Below are 18,985 nucleotides of genomic sequence, written 5' to 3' on the forward strand. Positions count from 1 at the left end.
TTGATGTTACTTTTCTCATGTGTTGCAAGGAGTAAATGAACTCTGTTTAAATCCATATCGTGGTATATGCGGGTACAGTGGCGAGCATGCGGTATTCCCAGGGGGTTACCCTTGTCTACGGGGTGGGTGGTCAGCTGTCCGCTAAGACGCCAGGGGTCACGGGTTCGAATCCCGGCCTGGACATGGATGTTTCGGAGTGTCCATTCATCAATTTCATCATATCATCAATCATCCCCATCTTCGCAAGTAAGCCAAAAGTGGCACAAAAAGCGAAGTAAAATAAAGCAAATCAATAAAGAATAATATATACATACACTCACGAATAATAATAATAACAACAACAAAAATAACATCAATGATCTAAGGTCGGAATTGGAAATTGATCCCTAATCAGGATGGAATGTCAATTGAATATTATCCATTGTGAAGTATTTCCATTTACTTACGTCTCGATATAGGTACATCTTCTCTTGTCTTCAGGTGAACAATTTTTTTTTACTAGGTGGTGAACAAACCTGCTACAGATTTGTGATTTTTTCTACAAATCCTGTACGCTAAACAAATTATATATAAACCCAATTTTATGAGAAAGGAAGATTCCAAGTGCTCCGAAGAGAAGGGATGAAATTTAATATTTTTCAATGTGCTCGCCGACAAATCCTTAAAATTGTCTAAAAGTTTTGTAACATGTTTTGGTACTCTACGCAAATTTTGTATCTTATGCGTTTTTGGATTCCATATCTTCCCCTCTCTTCCACCTTTTCTTTTTAGCCCTTTTCTGATACAGCCTATTAAGTGGTTGACTCATGAGCGAAGGTTCCGGGTTGGAATTTCGGCATGGTCTTCGGAGCGTCCCCCAATTTCATCGATTCACAATTGAATCGTTTATTTCAGAAACCACCTATCGACCGAATCTAGGACACTTGCGATGAAGCTCAAATCACGGACAATTGCGATGATTTTGACGGTGAAGGTGACTTTATAAATTAATGGTAGGACAATTGCAATAACTATATATCCACCAAGACATTTGAAACCCTGGCGTGGAGGCAGTGTCGCTAGGCTAAGTTACGGGGAAGCCTGTAGTTCGCATATTTTCCGAGGTTTCAGAAAGCTTGGTGAATCTATAACCCACAGGTGCACCTAACCTAAACTAAACTTACCTAACCTAACGTGACCTAAAAGTTGTTGCAATGCAAGTACGTTTACAAGCTATCTTGCCAGCAAGGGCGCCCTCAGGATTTTTTCTCAGGAAGGGGAAAGTCACATTTTTTATTATTAGTATTACTATTATTAGCTTATTATTATTATTACGGCAATTATTGTTTTTTATTATTATTACATTACTATTACTACTACTACGTACTTATGTTTTTTTATAAATTATATACATTTGTAATTTCCATATTTTGTATATCTATATACAATTTGCATAACTGTATACTTAACATGAATTCGTGTAGAACAAATAGGTGTTTTTTTATAGTTTTGTAAAATAGACTGTAAGCTTAAATGTAACCCTACTTCAATTAATAATAATAATAATAGTTGCTGTAACGTACGGCCTGTAAGACACAGAAAACAATACTCTTTGTTATAAAATATTTATACAATTTCTCAATTCGAATTACAATAACTGTTTCCAGAAATCTCAGGGGGGGGGGGGGCACAGGCTTGTCAGTCTCAAGCCTGGAGGAAGTGTGAGAGGAATAAGTATTCGAAATTATCACACCATTAAGCCTTGTTTCCATGATACGAAAAAAATTCAATATGCTGATCAAGGCAGAAATTTATTATATTATAAAATATAAATTAAACGTAACGTTTCAACCTTCTACATTTCAACCTTGTTACATTTGTACTTGGTACATAGCCTGAAGAAGACCTTGCTAGAAAGTTGAAACGTTAAGTTTAAATTATATTTTATAATAAAATAAATTTCTGCCTTGGTCAGCATATTGAAATTTTTTTTTTAGTATTCGAAAATATCAATATTTCACATAATTCTCTTGCAAGAGGTCACCCTTCAATTTGATAGAAGATTCAAAATGTCATCGCAATTGTCCACCCGCCCTTTCACTTCTAACTGTGTTCGCAATTGTCCGCCATCTCAATTGTCCGGCTACCGTGGCGAAAAAGATACTTGTACAATTTCACATTGCCCTTGCCAAGACTCATCTCTTCATGCAGAAATCGATCATGTAACCACGTACCTAGGTACCTATGGTTGATTTTCATCATCGAAGTTAACCTAAACAAACAGGACACAGAAGTGTCCCACCGCTAGAAACTACATCCGGAATCTTGAATACACGACGATAATGCGCATACTACACCACTAAGAATGCCCTCAAAGAATGACATAGTGGAAGACATTGTACGTACATAAATTTACATTGATGGAGGAATCTTTCCTAAGAATGTAACGCCCAGGGGTTACATCTTTCTTTGTTAATCTTCCTTAACGCAAGGAGAGTAACCCGGTTTGTTCCGGGTGAAGACACATGCAATGTGGTTCGATTCAATTTTAAACTGAAGGTCTAGTTCAGTGGCGTGCCCAGGATTTTCGAAAGGGAGAGGTTACGTACACTTTTTCTGGTAGTCAGTTCTCATTTCGCCATCTTTTCCTACCTTTGATGTTCTTTTTCTTAGGAATACTGGACCTAAATGGGGGGTTATAACCCCCACCAACCCCCCCCCCCCCCCCTTGGGCACGCCACTGACTCTAGTTCCTGTTAGCTTATCTTAGCACGAAGTGGACCAAAACAAACATTGCCAAACCTTTTCAACAAAAAAAATTAATATAGGCCTATATGTAATGCAGTAAAATGTACACACCCTGTTATATCCTTCCAGCATATCATGTGCCCCTCACAGAAAAGGATTCTCGATCCGCATAAAGGCACTACATGAATAGTAAAGGAAGTACTATAAAGTCATCTTTGCTATTCAGACTATGTTATGTAAAATGTGACAATTGGATCCGATTACAATACATGGAGCGTTCTGGTACAGTCCACCTTCCTCGATCGGGATGTCCCCGCTGAGCATATGGAAGTCATTGTCTGCCTCCTCCGTTTAGCTTGCCATCTGCAGTGCCTTGACTGTGACACCATGTTATAACAACAGCCTTAGGAATCGTGTGAGTCATCTCCACCCCCACTCAATTCCTCCTTCCGTGCTTTCTTTCGTTTGACTCTTTCTGTCGATGCTCCACACAGACACACATTTCCTCTTGGAGGAATGGAATCATCACTATAGGGTATAGCTACTATGAATGATTTTTTTTTGGATGCGTCGGACATATGGCCATTTTGTACCCTTCATAATGTGGAAGGAAAAATCCTCTTATCTAAAACCCTTACCTTAAAGTTAAAAAGGGGAGTGGACAGAGCCTCAGAGAAATTGATTAATTGATTTTGTTTATTTTAGTTCGCTTTTCTGCCACTTTTGGTTAATAGCGAAGATGAGGATAAGGGATGACATGATTAAATTGATGAAGACACACAAAGAACACCCTTGCCAAGGTCGGGATTTGAACCCGGAACCTCTGGCGACGTAGTTCGTTGTGATAACAACTCCGCCACGGAGGCCGGCAGAAACGTTAAAAATGCAAGTTTGTAAAGGGACCTGCACAGTACAACACTTGAAAAGGTAAGGATACACTTAAAAGTGCCATCATTTACCAATATGGATGCTAGAAACAGTTCAGAATGTTAAAACTGTGTCTGAGGTAAGTAAGATTGGTTCATTAAATAAGGATATGCCTAACACTTAAAATAAATATTACAGACGCAATACATTCCAGTTCTTGCAGCAAGTGACCATGGGTGAGACGGCTGTGTCCAATTCGAAGTCGAGTTAAAATTACCTATTTTCGTCAAGATGGGCAATACCAGAAGAGGAACGCAATACATCAAAGGTGGACTTGATAGCGCGAAGTTTGTTTCCCGGTATCTCGTCCCATTCTTCCCCTGACACGTATCAAGAATGGAGCAATGAAGCACATTCTGCAGGATATTACCGTCTGAATCGGCTGCTTCGTTCCCCTTTATGCCCACGTGACCAAGGATGCAAACTTCAGCTCTGGCACAGGAGGACACGAGTCGTCGAAGAGTACAAATGTGGCAAGGAAATGCTTAGCAAAAACTTTTCCAGTAATCACTCTAATGTGCTCCAAAAGAGAACATATCTAAGGAGATATGTTCTGTTTTGGAGCAAATTGAGTCCATCAAAGCAAGAAAGTTAAACTCGCACACTGATGTCGAAATAAATATCCGACTATCTAAAGTCGATAGGCTACATAAAATTAAAATGTAGATAATTATGAAGATGGTAGAAAACTTTAGAAAATTCAAATCCAGGATCTCTTATCAGAATGGGCTCTGCTGAATTTGATCATAGAGGTCGTCTGAAGTAGATACTAGTAGTTTTCAATATTTTGCACTAGCACGTTAAACTATTAGCCAGTTTTTGTATTTAGTTATTACTAAATAATGTTATAAAGCGTAATCTAACCTAAAATTTAATACTTTTTCAATACGAAATTTAAATTTCTAACATTATCTTCACTCCTGTAACTAAACTTCAATTAATGGGTAATAAATTATTGTTTGGATAAAGCATAACCAGTAGTAAAAATATTGCACTCCAACATTTGGGCTAGCACGTTAAACTATTAGCCAGTTTATGTATTTAGTTATTACTAAATAATGTTTTAAAGCGTAATCTAACCTAAAATTTAAATTTCTAATTTCACTCCTGTAACTAAACTTCAATTAATGGGTAATAAATTATTGTTTGGATCAAGCATAACCCGTAGTCAAAATATTCTACGATTTTGACTGAAGTCTGAAAACAAACTATCTGCACTCGAGGCCTGACGAGCCAGAACCACGAATTCACGTCCCAGTAAACATCTTCCACAAAGAAATTCGGCCCTTCTAAGGACCACCAAATCCACAACAGACGGATTTCAAGCGACAGATGCAAAAAATCCACACTCACGGTGCAAGCAGAATGCCAAATCAACTCTCACAGAAGTCAGAGCAACGATACTTCATTCCATTAACAGCAGGCACGTATCAAGAAATATGTTACGGTGGGGGGGTCCGAACCAAGTGTCTCAAAATAATAATGTTTAAACTAAAATAATTATATTAAATTAATTAAATTATGCAACTTAATTAATAGTATATTTTCTTACATGAATAGACCAAAGGACGGTATAAGATTATTATAACAGAATGTATTCATTATATAGGTTACATGTAGTTAAGGTCGGCAAAATTTGTATAAAAAAACTGCACTGGCAAGGAAATTAATATCAAATAGATAAAGAATTGAATATTTACTGAATATATAAAAAGGATATTTTATGAATGAATAACCCCTCGGTTAAACAACAAGTATATTTTCATTATTTAATTTTTGTACTAAGTAAGTTCCCCCTGGAACCCCCCTAAATACGTCCTTGATCAACAGCCATATTCAGATTGTAACAACAACGTGAATATCAGAATATATATTTTATATGAAGGCGTGCCTCACCCAAACAGTGATAAATTCAGCGAATGGTCCGAGGAGAAACCTCCCAAAACGTAAATTAAAAAGTCCCTCCCGAAAATTTCAGCATCCAGAGCATTCGGACAATAGCTAAAAAAAATTACAACCAGGTACACTTTGTTTTTTCTTTTCATTCTACTTTTTCTGTTGTTGTTTTTTTTTTCGTTGTAATAAGCTTGATTCAGTCGTGCTTGTAATTAAAAGTCAGAATAATGAACGCATTTAAATTATCGTCCCTTTGTTAACTGCTAAATTAAGAAATATGATGGACCAGAATAGGCTTCAAGCTTCTGTGAAGGTGTCAGCTGCTGAGGAGGACGAGGAATGCTATACACAGATATGCTATAGAAAGCCTAGACGCCTTAGTTTGCTGCAAATGAAAATTATTGCATGCTATATTATTATTATATTGTTTCCCATAATCTCATTCTTAAAATGATAGTTAACCCTATCTTACCCGTGCCGTACGAGAAACGTCTGAGAGGGATTCACATGCTCACACTTTTTTTATCATTAAAATTCAAGATCATTTTGTTATTGAATCACTATCTGTGTTGATTAATATATGTGGTTATTTTTTAATAATAATAATAATTATTATTATAAAAATTATCATCGAGTCATTCCATGTCAAATCAACCGACAAAATTTATTTTTGAACCTCTAGGAAATGTAGCGAATTTCGCACACATTACAATACAAAAAAAAATTTCCACAGCAACCCATTGCCATCCCATTATGAAATTTTGCACGCAAATAGTAAATGGATGTCTTCAAAACATATATTCTTTTTTTAAAAAAAATTAAAAATGGTGTTTATGTGATTTTGAAAAAAAAACTTTTTTTCGAATTTCTTAAAAATTACAAAATTCAAATTTCACAGTCATGTTGCATTTCAAATTAAAGCTCATTAAAAGCAAAAGAGAATAACATCAATTTGATCTCTCTAGGTCAAGTAGTTCTTGCTCTACAGCTGTTTAAAGATTTCTAAATGTCGTCAAATTTTGGGATTTTTGCTTTTTTTGAAAGTCAATAACTCAAAAAATAAGAGCCGAAAAAATCTGAAATTTGGCAGTTATCGTCAACTTTACTGGTACTAGCACTGCACCAAAAAATATCTATTTCTGAGATGTCAAGGTTCAGATCCCGGTTGATTTGAGATGAAATGATCGCATCAGTAATAAGGAATAATAACCAATTAGTGCTTGAGTGTCACACTCATATTTTACCACTAAATCTCACAAAACACATTAATGCTTTTTTAGTTTTAGATGTGTAGTTGTTTATTAATTATAATATTTACCAAGATTATCATCATTACCAATCAATTGTGCACTCTCACTTGCATGAGTATTCAAAGATGGCGCCTGATAAGCCTACCTAGTGCATTTTGATTTCTATTTACATTACAGTTATATTTTATGAACAAAGGTGATACACAAATATTGGGAACACCCTAGGGAATAATGTAATTTATTTTCAATTTTTTTATAAAAAAAAATAACTTAAAAGTAAAAAAAACAGAGGTGGTTGCACTGAGAGCCCCCCTCGGGTAAGGTAGGATTAACTAAACCTAATTACACTTAATTTTATTTAATTACATATCAGATGTAAGGGATAATATAAAAATATTTGTATTGGTTTATTCGTATTATAATTTGATGCCTATATCATCCCCCCGTGAAGTTTGATGTCTCCCCGGAGGAAAGTGACTGGATTCAACACTGCACCCAAATTTTGACAACCATCCAGTTAGTTGTCCACGCGTACCAGAAAGTTTGTTGTCGCCCCTGATGGACTGACTGTAGCAAGAGGCTAGGATCGAGATGAGGGTGCCAGAGGGAAAAGTGCTGTGTACACAGAATGCGAGGGTGGGAATATGCGGACCATATTGACAGTTTAGAACCGCCTCCGTTATTAAACGCCAAGCAAACAATGAGAAATCATCCTTTACGCTGTGCGATGGTCATTTTTTCCTTATAGTTGAGGGGAGGATGTTACGTCAAGAACCCTGGACGCGCATGGCAGGGTCGAAATTGAGCGTGAATTCGATTGTCATCTCCCCCCCCCCCCCCCAACCCCTTTGGAGCTCTGGCACTGCCGCCTAAATGACCAGGGACGCAGGACCAATCAGATTAAATCTTCTCGCGCCAAGGGTGCGGAGGGCGATAATGGAGGAGACGAGAGTGACGGTGAATGTTCTCGCATGCATGCCAACGCCATCTTGGGAGCACTCGTGAGGTTTTTTTTGGCGGTATCGGTAGTTCTGCTTTTACTTTTCTTGTGCACTGGCAGTCTTCGCGAAGTAAGGAAGAAGTAACAAAAGTGACTTACTTTACCGTTACTTTTTACGATACTAACCAGCACAGCTGAGCAGAAGTGCCTTACGATGCGACCAGTGGCGTCTCCTGACCCTGAACTTAAGGCGTTGGCAAAGAAGGAATGTTAACCCCTCGCCCTCTCATTTCTGTGAACCAATATTACAAATTTTCTCCGTACCTTTTTGGTGTAAATTTATAAATATTTAGAAAAACATTAAATTACATAAATTATTTTAAATGAAGTAAATACTTAATTTAAAGTATTAATATATTTGAAGGGTAAGGAGAAAATTAATATGTTCAATACTTCACCATACAATTAATTTTTAAAGCACGAGTTTGCAACCAGAGGGATTGGTGGAACTCCTACCTATCACCCATAAAAACACCGTGGACATAAGAATGATCGCCAAAAAGTAAAATTTGAATTCCAGTCTATTCTTCTTTCTTTAGAGAGAAATGCGCTGATCACCGCCTTTTCCTCTTCTACTGCACCAGTTATAGAATTCCATAGTGTTTCGAAATTCTCACTTTCCTTTTTCAGCTGTTGTTGAAATTTGTATTACTGCAATACAAAATATCAACATTTCTCGACTGCAATATACTGAATAATACGTCTGAAAAGGCAAGCAAGTTGGATAAAGCCTTTTTTAAAAATATATTTTCGAAGTCCTTCAAGAAGCTAGAAAATCCTCTGGAGTCATTGCAGTCAAATGATCGAAGTCTCCACTTTCACTAACATGTTCAAAAAATATAAGCAGTGCTTCTCTCTTGTCACTGACTGTCCACACTAGCCTAGAGGTAAAATTTCATCTGGTAGGAGCTAATGACGGGAGCTTTCTGGACATGAAAGCAGAAAGTTCGTGTAACCTCTTTGGAGAATGAGATTTAAGTGATTTAAGACCACAAAAGAACACCTTCAGCTCTTTTGTTACATTCTAACGATTGTTGCAGCACCAAGTTCATTACATGAACATAACAATGCGTATAAAAAGCTTTCGGATAATTTTCCAAAACTTTACTTTAAAGACCATTCAAATGACCACTCATTAAAGAATACCCATCGTATGTCTGGGCAATTAATTTATCCCCACACTTATATTTATCCATTATTTCAGTCACGTGACTAAAAAGAGCTCCTGCAGTTTTATCGGCACTCATGTCATGAAATCCAATAAATCTTTCAATGACTTTTTTTCTGTGAACCCGAGAAAAAACGTAACACTGTTGACACCTGAGATTTTTTGCTAATGTCTGATATTTCATCGACCATGATAGCCACAAAGTCTGTGTTTTGAATTTCATTGTAGATTTCATCTCTCAGAACATCCGAAACTGTTGTAATGAGGAATTCCATGTAATTGCCCTTATTTAGAGATGCTGCATTTTCATCATGGCCTCGGAATGGCAGTTCTTGCTTTGCTAAATAGCAGACGGCGTTAATCAACCTCTTTAATATTTCCCTGTTCTCTTTTACTTTTTCATTGTGTAGCTCTATTTCAGCTTTTCGTTGAGTATCCAAAAGAACGTCAATGCTAGTAGGGGTGGCAACAAAACTACTAAATTTAAAGAACCTTTATTATAAAGATGCAATTCAGACTCGCTGTGTTTACTCACTGCAGTATTGAGATGAATCAAATCCGCATACCCTTGATAATTCCCAACACCTTTTTTAGTGGTCGACTATTGTCAATCACTTGTTTCTTCTCTGAATACGAAAGCGAAGAAAATGAATTATTTAAATACTTTTGCACAACACTTTCACTATTCTCCATCTTAAAATAATCACATCACTTCACACCACACGTTTAAAAAATAATGCACAACAATCACGAGCAAAACAACACGGAACGCGGGGCGAAAGAAAGCCAAAGCGTTGGGAACAAATACAACGCCTTGAGAAGGTAACCATGCTGGTGGGTAGCAGGGTGCGCATGCGCGGTCATCCTATGTTTTGGCAGTGGTAAGACGTTGGATTTCCTCGCAACGCCCTGACGTCACGGACCGATCTGTCTGCCTGACAACAACTGCGCGCTGCTCCGCGTTCGAAAACTACCGGGCGCTCGTGACTGACAATTGAAGAAAAACGCTCAAAATCGTAATTTATAAAAGTACAGATACTTTCTTCTTTATTTCATTTTCCTTTGGCCGTTGACACACGACTTACACACCCAGAGAAATCGCCACTGGATGCGACCAATGATGGTTGTCCGTATTCGTATAATTTCCCTATCACAAGGTAAAAATGACCCTTTTCATAAAATCCCTCGCTTCATATTATTCATAGTCTATTTATTTAAGGGTAACAGGGGTCCCGGATTCGAATCCCGGGCTGGCAATGGGTGTTTATGAGTGAGTGTCCGTTCATCAATTTTCTTCATATCATCGGTCATCCTCATCTTCGCCATTAGCCAAAATTGGCAGGAAAGCGAAGTAAAATGAACCAAATCAACCAATCGAATCAATAATTTAAGGGTAAAGCACGTGGTGTGAAGGCATATAGTGGGATGTGAAGATACGGTACCATTTGTGGAGGTGATGTGATCAGCAACAGACTTCGGCCGCCTGGCACACCCAAAGGGTGGCTGAACCCCAGATGCCCTCCATGCAAGAAGATTACTGAACAACTTACTACCTCAATTGAATCCAGCTGGCGTGACAGTCGAAGGACGTCCTACCGATTTCACTATCGCAACTCCAACCGATTTATTTAGTAATTAGGATGACGTATGTTATTCATTAAAATGTAATTTAAACACAACCAGCAAATTTTAACCTTTACTCGTATTTTGGTCGATTTTTCGACCATAAAGCTGATTACAAAATTCCTGTTTTTTTATTATCTTGATACTTTCTGTTATGTCGGAAACCCAGTGGGTTTAACGAAGCTTTAGCACGTCATGTGGATGCACTCCCCCCACTCCAAATTTACGTATGGAAGATGGCGCGAATTTTAAATTAGTACACTTATTTGACAAAAAATGTTATAACTCGTAGACTATTTGACCAATCTACTTCGGGTAACTTTTGTTTTGCAGCTAAAACATCAGGGCATGCAACCTTGCAGAAATCCAAACGCCAAAGCCAATAAGAGGGGTCGCGTGGGCCGCGGCCCCCAACTTTCAATGAAAAAATCATAGAAATGGGAGTTTGCCCTCTTCTCCCGCTATTTTGAAAAGGGGACGCCAACTTTAGCCTTATTTTCAAAGAATGGTCCTTTCTCAACCGAATGAAAGTCATTTTATGTTCCTGGGTGCATTATATTATCGCATATGTGAAACAATATTGGCACAATGACGCTACACTCCCATTCAGCTGGTATCTTCTTGGCTTTCCAAATGAGATTAATAATCTTGAGTAGTATGTCTTGACCACTTTTGCCCATGAATTTAAGCATCTCAGGTGCTATCTGGTCATGTCCTGCAGCTTTGCCTAGTTTCATTTTCTTTAGTGCTCTTTTTAGCTCCTCCATAGTTATTTCTTCTTCAGTTTCTCCCTCCTCTTGGTGTTGCTGTTTTTCTTCCTCAGTCTGGTCTTTCTCCTTTTCTCCAATTTCCATATTTCCTCCAAGCAATTCTTGGAAATATTCTTTCCACCGCTCCATAATGTCATTTTCACTTCGGAGGAGGTTACCACTTTTGTCTTTTATGAACTTAAGAGGACATTGCTTCTCTGTTCGCATCGATTTTAATACTTTGTAGAACAGCTTTTGGTTATTTTGTAGGTTTCCTTCCATTGCTTCTCCAAATTTTTCTCATGACTGTTGTTTTGCATCTTTCACTATGTTCTTCACTATTAATCTTTGATGTTTATAAGCTTCATAGTCACTTAATGTTTTGTGAGTAGGTATTTTTTCCACCGTTGCTTCTTTTCCTTTACCATTTCTTTTATCTGATCCGTCCACCATGTTGTTCTTCTCTGTTGTTGCTTTCCGCTGGACTTTCCGCAGATTTCGGCCGCCGCTCCTAAGATTGCCTCTTTATATAAACTCCATATTTCTTCCAGTTTATCTTCTCTCATAGTGGGCCATTCCAATGTTTCCATCCTTTGTTTCACAGCCTCTTGATAGTCTTTTTGTCTTGCCTCTTCTCTCAATTTATATACCTTTATTCTTTCTTCAGGTTTCCTTTTGTTATCACCAGGGTCCTTGGTCTTGATATTAACATGTAACTGCATAATTACTAAGTAGTGGTCACTTCCAATCTCGTAACCTCTATATGCTCTTGCATCTAAGATAAATCTCCACTGTTTCCTCTGTGTCAATATGTAGTCAATAATAGATTTTTCCTTTCGGCTGGGGACTTCTCTTGTATATCTATGTGGTTCTTTATGTGGGAACATTGTGTTCGTAATTACAAAATCATTTCCTGAGCACATATCTAGTAATCTTCTCCCATTATTATTCTGGTGCGTCTCGCCGTATTTCCCTAGCAGCCCTTCCATTCCTTCTATGTTGTTTCCAACTCTACCATTAAAGTCACCTAATACAAAGACAGCTCCCATGGTGTCATCCACTGTCCTCTGCAGCTCTTCGTAAAATCTATCTTTCTCTTCTGCTATATCATCTTCATTTGGTGCATATATAGCAATAAAAGTAGTGTCTTCATTTATGCTACTGTTGAAGGTTAAAGTTACCAAGATTATTCTTTCATTGATGAATTTCCAGCATTTAACATAATGTCTGTAGGCCTCGGAGATTACTATAGCCACTCCTCCTTTTGCTCTTTGTTCTTTGCCTACTCCTGAATAAAACATTAGAAACCTTTCGCCACTATTTGGTTCTATTATTTGTTCATATCCATTTCCTTTTTTCTTGGTCTCTGTCACCGCCAATATATTCAACTTTGCTCTCACCATTTCCGTCATTAATTCAAACTCCTTTCCAGCAAGTCCACGTACATTCCAAGTTGCCACTCTTATTATCCTTTTCCCTCTCTTGGTCGTCAACAGTTTAATCAGTCCGGTTTCTCCTCTGTAGTTTCTTTTAATAATTTCATCTCGGACACTCGGGTTATCAGCCCTTGTGGGAGGGGCTGCCTCCCTTATAGCCCTCGGCCTGCTAGATTTTCTTTTAGGGTTTCTTCCCTTAGCCTTTGAGGTTTCTCCCTCTCACTGCAAGGCAGCAGTTTGCCTTGGTCCGGGACTGCTTATTCGGGTTTCCCCTTATTCGCAGCTAACCCCCATATCTGGGGGCCATTCGCTATCCGCCACCTGCGACCCGCCCAGTAGCTGAGGCTCGCCCTGGGCAAAATTAGGAATCAGACCATTAGAGCTAGCCTGGGCGTATCACCAGTGCTTGAGAGAATCGAACAGAACCAGTTACGATGGTTTGGGCACATACAAAGAATGGAAGACTCCAGAATAGCTAAACAAGCCTTGAATGCTAAGATGCAAGGAGCAAGACCACGCGGGAAACCCAGAAGAACATGGGAAGAAGATGTGAAGGTAGCTGTAGAGGCTAGAGGAGGAGAGTGGAGGAGAGCAAAGGAGCTGGCCCGAGACAGAATCCGATGGAAGACCCTCTGGGAAACCTCAACACCGCAAGGTAGAAAAGGATCGACTAAGTAAGTAAGTATATGTGAAACAAACTCCCCATTTTTATGATTTTTTTTCATTGAAAGTTGGTGGCCGCGGCCCACCCAACCCCTATTATTGGCTTTGGCGTTTTGATTTATGCACGGTTACATTCCCTGATGTTTTAGCTGCAAAACAAAAGTTACCCGAAGTAGATTGGTCAAATAGTCTACGAGTTATAAATTTTTTTGTCAAATAAGTGTACGAATTTTAAATTCGCGCCAAAGATCTCGGCGAAACCGGGGTTACTTTCTGACAACCCCCTCGGCAGAGTAAAGGCACCTTTGTCACAAATCCATATCCTCATGGTCTATTATTATAACGAACATAATTTCTAAACCTGGATATCTGGGTTTACACTTACCTCTACTATTTGTATATTCTGATTGTTTTCAGAGATTTGTTTTGCTAGTTTTGGCAATTGCAACGATGTGGATGAATGGTTAAATTAAATTGATGAAGGGATTATCACACCCACACGGACTAGCCGCGTTAAGAATTAACAAATAGGCCAGCACCTACAAGTCACGTGCTTTTGTTTACATTGACTTAATTCTCACCGTGGACAAGAATAATTTGAATTGTTAATAATAATAATTACATTACAATAAATGTCATTGTTGGCATTTTTCCTGTGTACGAACATCTAAATCCATCATTAGATGACATCCCCTCCACTGCAAAAACAAAAGTTTCATCCGGAAACTGCTCATTCCCACTATCTGTAAACCAGAGTATATTGTTAATGTTCTTGACTGGCGAGTAGATTTGACACGTTCTATCTTCATCCCCTCCCGAACGAATTTCCACCTCTGCCTGCCTGCAACATTCAGGAGATGGATAAGCCCGAAGATCAAGCTAATAAAAGGCATTATTTACGAATGCCAAACCTACAGAAATTCTTGATTCCAACTCAAGCGGATTCCACGAAACCTCAATCATCCCCAAGGGTTGATGAAAAGCCATTAGGCTGGAAGGAGCCCAAGAATGAAGGTGTCAGGCATCCGTCCATAGGAGGTGCAGGAGTCTAAACATAGCTTTCAGTTCCATGCTCTCCTGAGAATGCATCGAAAACCAATTGTCTACAACAATGAGAAGAACAATAAACGATAATGCAACCACGATCTTAAGGGAAATATCCACCTGTAGATGGTTTTATTGGAAAAATTCCGGCCAGGCATTTCTTGTCAGCTTTCTTATTGGACGTACGTTCCTTAAATACAAAATACTGTACTGAAAGTTTTTATTTTCTGAAACTGTTCAAAGGTATTCCATAACTAGTTTTCAATACATTGATTCTCAATCCAAAACTAAGGGTATTTAAAAATTTTTGATCAGGTACCAATCCGATGGGAATAGCTACACCATATTTTCGTTGGTTATCTTTTTAAAGATTTGAGGTGAAAAAATTGGGAAAGTTAATTTCCCTTCACATTTTACAAGTTTTTAAATTAAACAACAATGTTAGAAGTTACTGAAAAATTTTCAACACTATGCAATTAATATTTGACAAGTCAGTCTGTTAAATTACAAGAAACGGCAATCGAGTCTTCTTTTTTGCAAGCGGTTGCACATGCATGACGTCACCTCTGTGCACTGTGGCTAGAATGTGAAGTAAACACTCGTATGGTGTCGTTAACCGGACATGCATATAGCAATTAGACGCGTAAGAAAAACTTTCAAATTTAAATTGGAATATTTTATGCATGAAGAAAAAAATATAAACAGTAGTTGCGTTCACTTTAAATATAAAAGTTTTAAAACTTTATCATTAAAATTACATACGCAACAGCCGTTGATACATTAAAAACAATCATGGTCATTATTTTTACTGTAGTTGGGTATATTACGTATTTTCAGCAGTTTCGACACTCTTCCTATTTCTGATTGATTAATGCAGACATGTTTGTGGAAATCATTCCGTCAAATATGGATCGTGAAGTGAAAGACGTAATTCCATGTTAAAATGTAGTTTAATGCAGCTTACCAATACACAGTCCTTAGGAAAATATTTGGGCCTAAAAGGGATGAGGAGACAGGTGAGTGGAGAAGGTTACATAATTTAGAAGTACATAATTTGTATTCATGTCCAGATATTATTAGATTGATTAAATCAAGAAGACTTCGGTGGGCAGGCCATGTGGCACGAATGGGAGAGGGAAGAAGAGTTTACAGGATTCTTGTTGGGAAACCTGATGGTAAGAGAGCTGTAGGAAGGCCAAGACGAAGATGGAGGGATAATGTTGAGATTGACCTAAAGGAAATCTGTAGGGATGGAAAAGAGTATATAGATCTTGCTAAGGCTAGGGGCAGATGGAAGGCCTATGTTGCTGCAGCCATGAACTTTCGGGTTCAAGAAGGCTAGAGAGTTAGTTAGTTAGTTACCAATACACAGTGATATATGAAAATGAAATAAGATGATCCTGGGCTGAAACTGCCAGGGCGAATATTTTACAATGTTTCTGTGATTATTGTCACACACGATTACGAGCAAGGGAAAGTTGTCCCATGCAGGGCTATCCAAGGAACCAAAACAGTAACATAGCAATGAAGGAAGGCTATTCCACGCTCTAATATATTTACACATATTTCGGTGATTTTTCTGTAAATTCATGTACACATTACGCATATTTTGACTGCATAAAAATCCGCCCCTTAGCATGAAACTAAATGGTGTAAGTGAAATGTGTAGCAAAAGGTTTGCTAGCCGAGGCAGGAAGTTCCTCCATGCCAGAAACCGAGGTGGCAGAGCGCGCACCCACCCACCCACTTCCCCCTAATGCACGGACAAACGATGTTTTGTTTGGCACCGGGGAGGCCCAGCTGGGGCTATCATTCTGGGGCCAAAGGGACATTCCTCCGTAATGGCTTCTGCAAGCCTAGAGAGGTGGTGCAACTAAAAATATAGGAGGCCGCCTATCTGTATGTACAGCATGCGATTCTGTTCTCAATTCATGGCCGAATTTTTGCAGTCTTTCACTAGCTTTGGGGCTTCTTTTTCCCACTCTCTATTTCTGCCACTTTCGGCTAACCGCGCCGATGAGGATGAATGGTGATAAGGTGAAATGGATGAAGGGACAATCGCACGCATACATGAACACAACACATGCCCTACAGATGATTATACTGGATGTAATTCCAAGAGCCTGAGCCTTGTTAGCGTGCAATGTTGAAGTTACCGGTGTGTACAGTGGGATACACATGAATTACCAAGCAAATTGTCCATCACTATGTTGATTCTCTTTGTTTTATGCAATGAGAGCTTCAAGAATTGAAACAAAATACCAAACAAGCTGGTGACAATCTCTTCACAAGCACACGTAAGAGATCCATTTCTTAAAACACGAAGGAAGCAAGAGAAAATGAAAATAGTCATTGACAATTTGCCGAACAATACTTGTGTATCCCACTGTCCTATGTGGAAACGAGGGTGACATCTGGGTGCCTTCAACGAAAACTACCCCTTACACCCCGAGGTTGAATGATGATTAAGCTGATGAAGGGACGCTTCACAAAGGAACGCCCATGCCCACGTCAGGAGTCGAATCAGTGACTGTCGTCATTTCACGTCCTCGGTGGCTTTTATAGAGGGTGGGCCAAGAATGTGGAACCACCCTGTACACACACTAATCCAATCTCCGGAAACATGATGGGGGTGAGGGTGGCAAAACCATCTAGGCCATTCTACCAAGATGGCCGCCATCTTGATGCGTAACTTACAGGACAGAGGCAAAATAAATAATGTCGTAAAATAGTTGAAAACTTAATGAGAACTTTGAAGAATATATTGCTGAAGAATGGGGGCACACAGTAGCGTGCGGTGACAATTTAGATACCCGAAGCACTGAATATATAATTTTAAAATAAACAATAGTACATCAAGGGGCAGGCTTGCCTTAATAAAAACACCGCACGCCACTGCTTTGCGGCATTTTATTCTTTCACGGGCTCCGCAAAAATGCCTCTCGACACTTTCGGGGAGTCTGAGTATCCTGGGAATTATGCAAAATTCGAATTGCATGCCGAAGCAGTGCTTCGGTAGCTTACCTTGTATGCACGCCACTGGAGGCACATCAGATCAAGTACAAGCCCATGTAAAGCAAAGGAAACCAAATAATTTGGAACACAAAAAAAATAGGTATGGGGGGATGAAGTTTGTGTAATATCTGAGAAAGAAATGTATGCAAAGAAGAACCAGAGCAAATCAAGAATATTAATGAATGAAAAGGAAAGAAGTCTGACTTTTAAGAATAAGAGGCAATAAATAATTTTTTGCAAAATAAATTGAAACAAATTAAGAAGGCAAAAATAATGAATGAAACGTAAATTCTATGCGTTCTATAAATCTTTCAAACAATGACTCGACAACGCATGTTGGTGTGTAAAGATTCTGAAGGAAATTTAATAACAAAGCAACAAAATAATTGGAAACATTAATAATTTCCATAACCTCTGAACTCTGAAATCTAGAATATGGAAACTCTTACAAATGTTAAAATTAGAGCCGAGCCGATACCACTTTGAACTGATACCATACCCATACTCTCACCGATTCCCACCGATACCGATGCTTGAAAACCGTAATAATTAAGCTGTTCAAAATATATTTTAATCTTAGTGTCTTAAGTATTCCAATATATTATATAGCTACATCATGTTACCAATATCTTTGCTTTCAAATATTTGAGAATTTCATCAGAATGTAATATTTTCACAAAATTCAGTTCTTTTATATAAAACAGGTGCAAAATTAAAAGAAACTCGTTCCCCCCCCATAATTTCCTGGATTATTGCACTCCAGAATAGTGTCGCACGGTATTTTTGAGGACTCCATGAAAGACAAAGATGCCGCAAAAGTGTCGGCAGGTATCGGCAAATAAATTCCAGCACTGGCGGATCCAAGGAGGAGGGGGGGGGGTACGATGGTACGGCCGTTCCCCCTGTTGTTTCACGGACGCCGGGGCGACATGAAGGCAGAACGTAGCCGGATTTTATTTACTGAATGCATCCTGCAAAGTTCCGACTGAAACACTTTGGAGATATGCAAGAGGAAAAAATGCCAAAACATCTTTCCTTTTGTTTGCTGCTTCAATCAACTGTCAACAATCCCTTATAACAGGGTTTCTCAACCTTTTTGGGCCTGCGCCCCCCTTTGCGTCCTCAAATTAGTCCACGCCCCCCTCCCTCTAGGCGTAATGAATTATTGATGTACAAAACTGTGCTGTTAGGGTTAATAAATCTAACTCAAAGAATATTTTACAATGCTTTTATTATTACAGATATTAAAAAATACTAATACTTGTTTTGTTGATAGAACATTTTCATGAATTAATAAAAGTGCTTAATAGGCCTACATTACAAAGCATTCTGCCCTCACTGCAGTTAACATTTCAAGCTACATCATTTGGTTTTATTTCTTAAGAACACAATTAATGAGTGACAGAAGTTTCTTTTCTGAGACCTACACAAGGGGTTTGTGTTTGCCACAACTTTTTTTTTTTGGGGGGGGGGGGTAAATCATGTAT

General features: G+C 38.5%; 1 protein-coding gene across 1 annotated transcript; it reads right to left on the minus strand.

Moving 5' to 3' along the window:
• Nucleotides 1-11,714: 11,714 nt before the first annotated feature.
• Nucleotides 11,715-12,743, minus strand: LOC145987971 (protein CFDP2-like). The gene has a single exon (XM_083122812.1). It carries the CDS (start codon nt 12,741-12,743, stop codon nt 11,715-11,717), a length of 1,029 nt encoding a protein of 342 aa, XP_082978938.1.
• Nucleotides 12,744-18,985: the final 6,242 nt, after the last annotated feature.

Source organism: Lepisma saccharinum, chromosome 5, assembly GCF_977018435.1.
Source record: "Lepisma saccharinum chromosome 5, izLepSacc3.1, whole genome shotgun sequence".
Taxonomy (NCBI): domain Eukaryota; kingdom Metazoa; phylum Arthropoda; class Insecta; order Zygentoma; family Lepismatidae; genus Lepisma; species Lepisma saccharinum.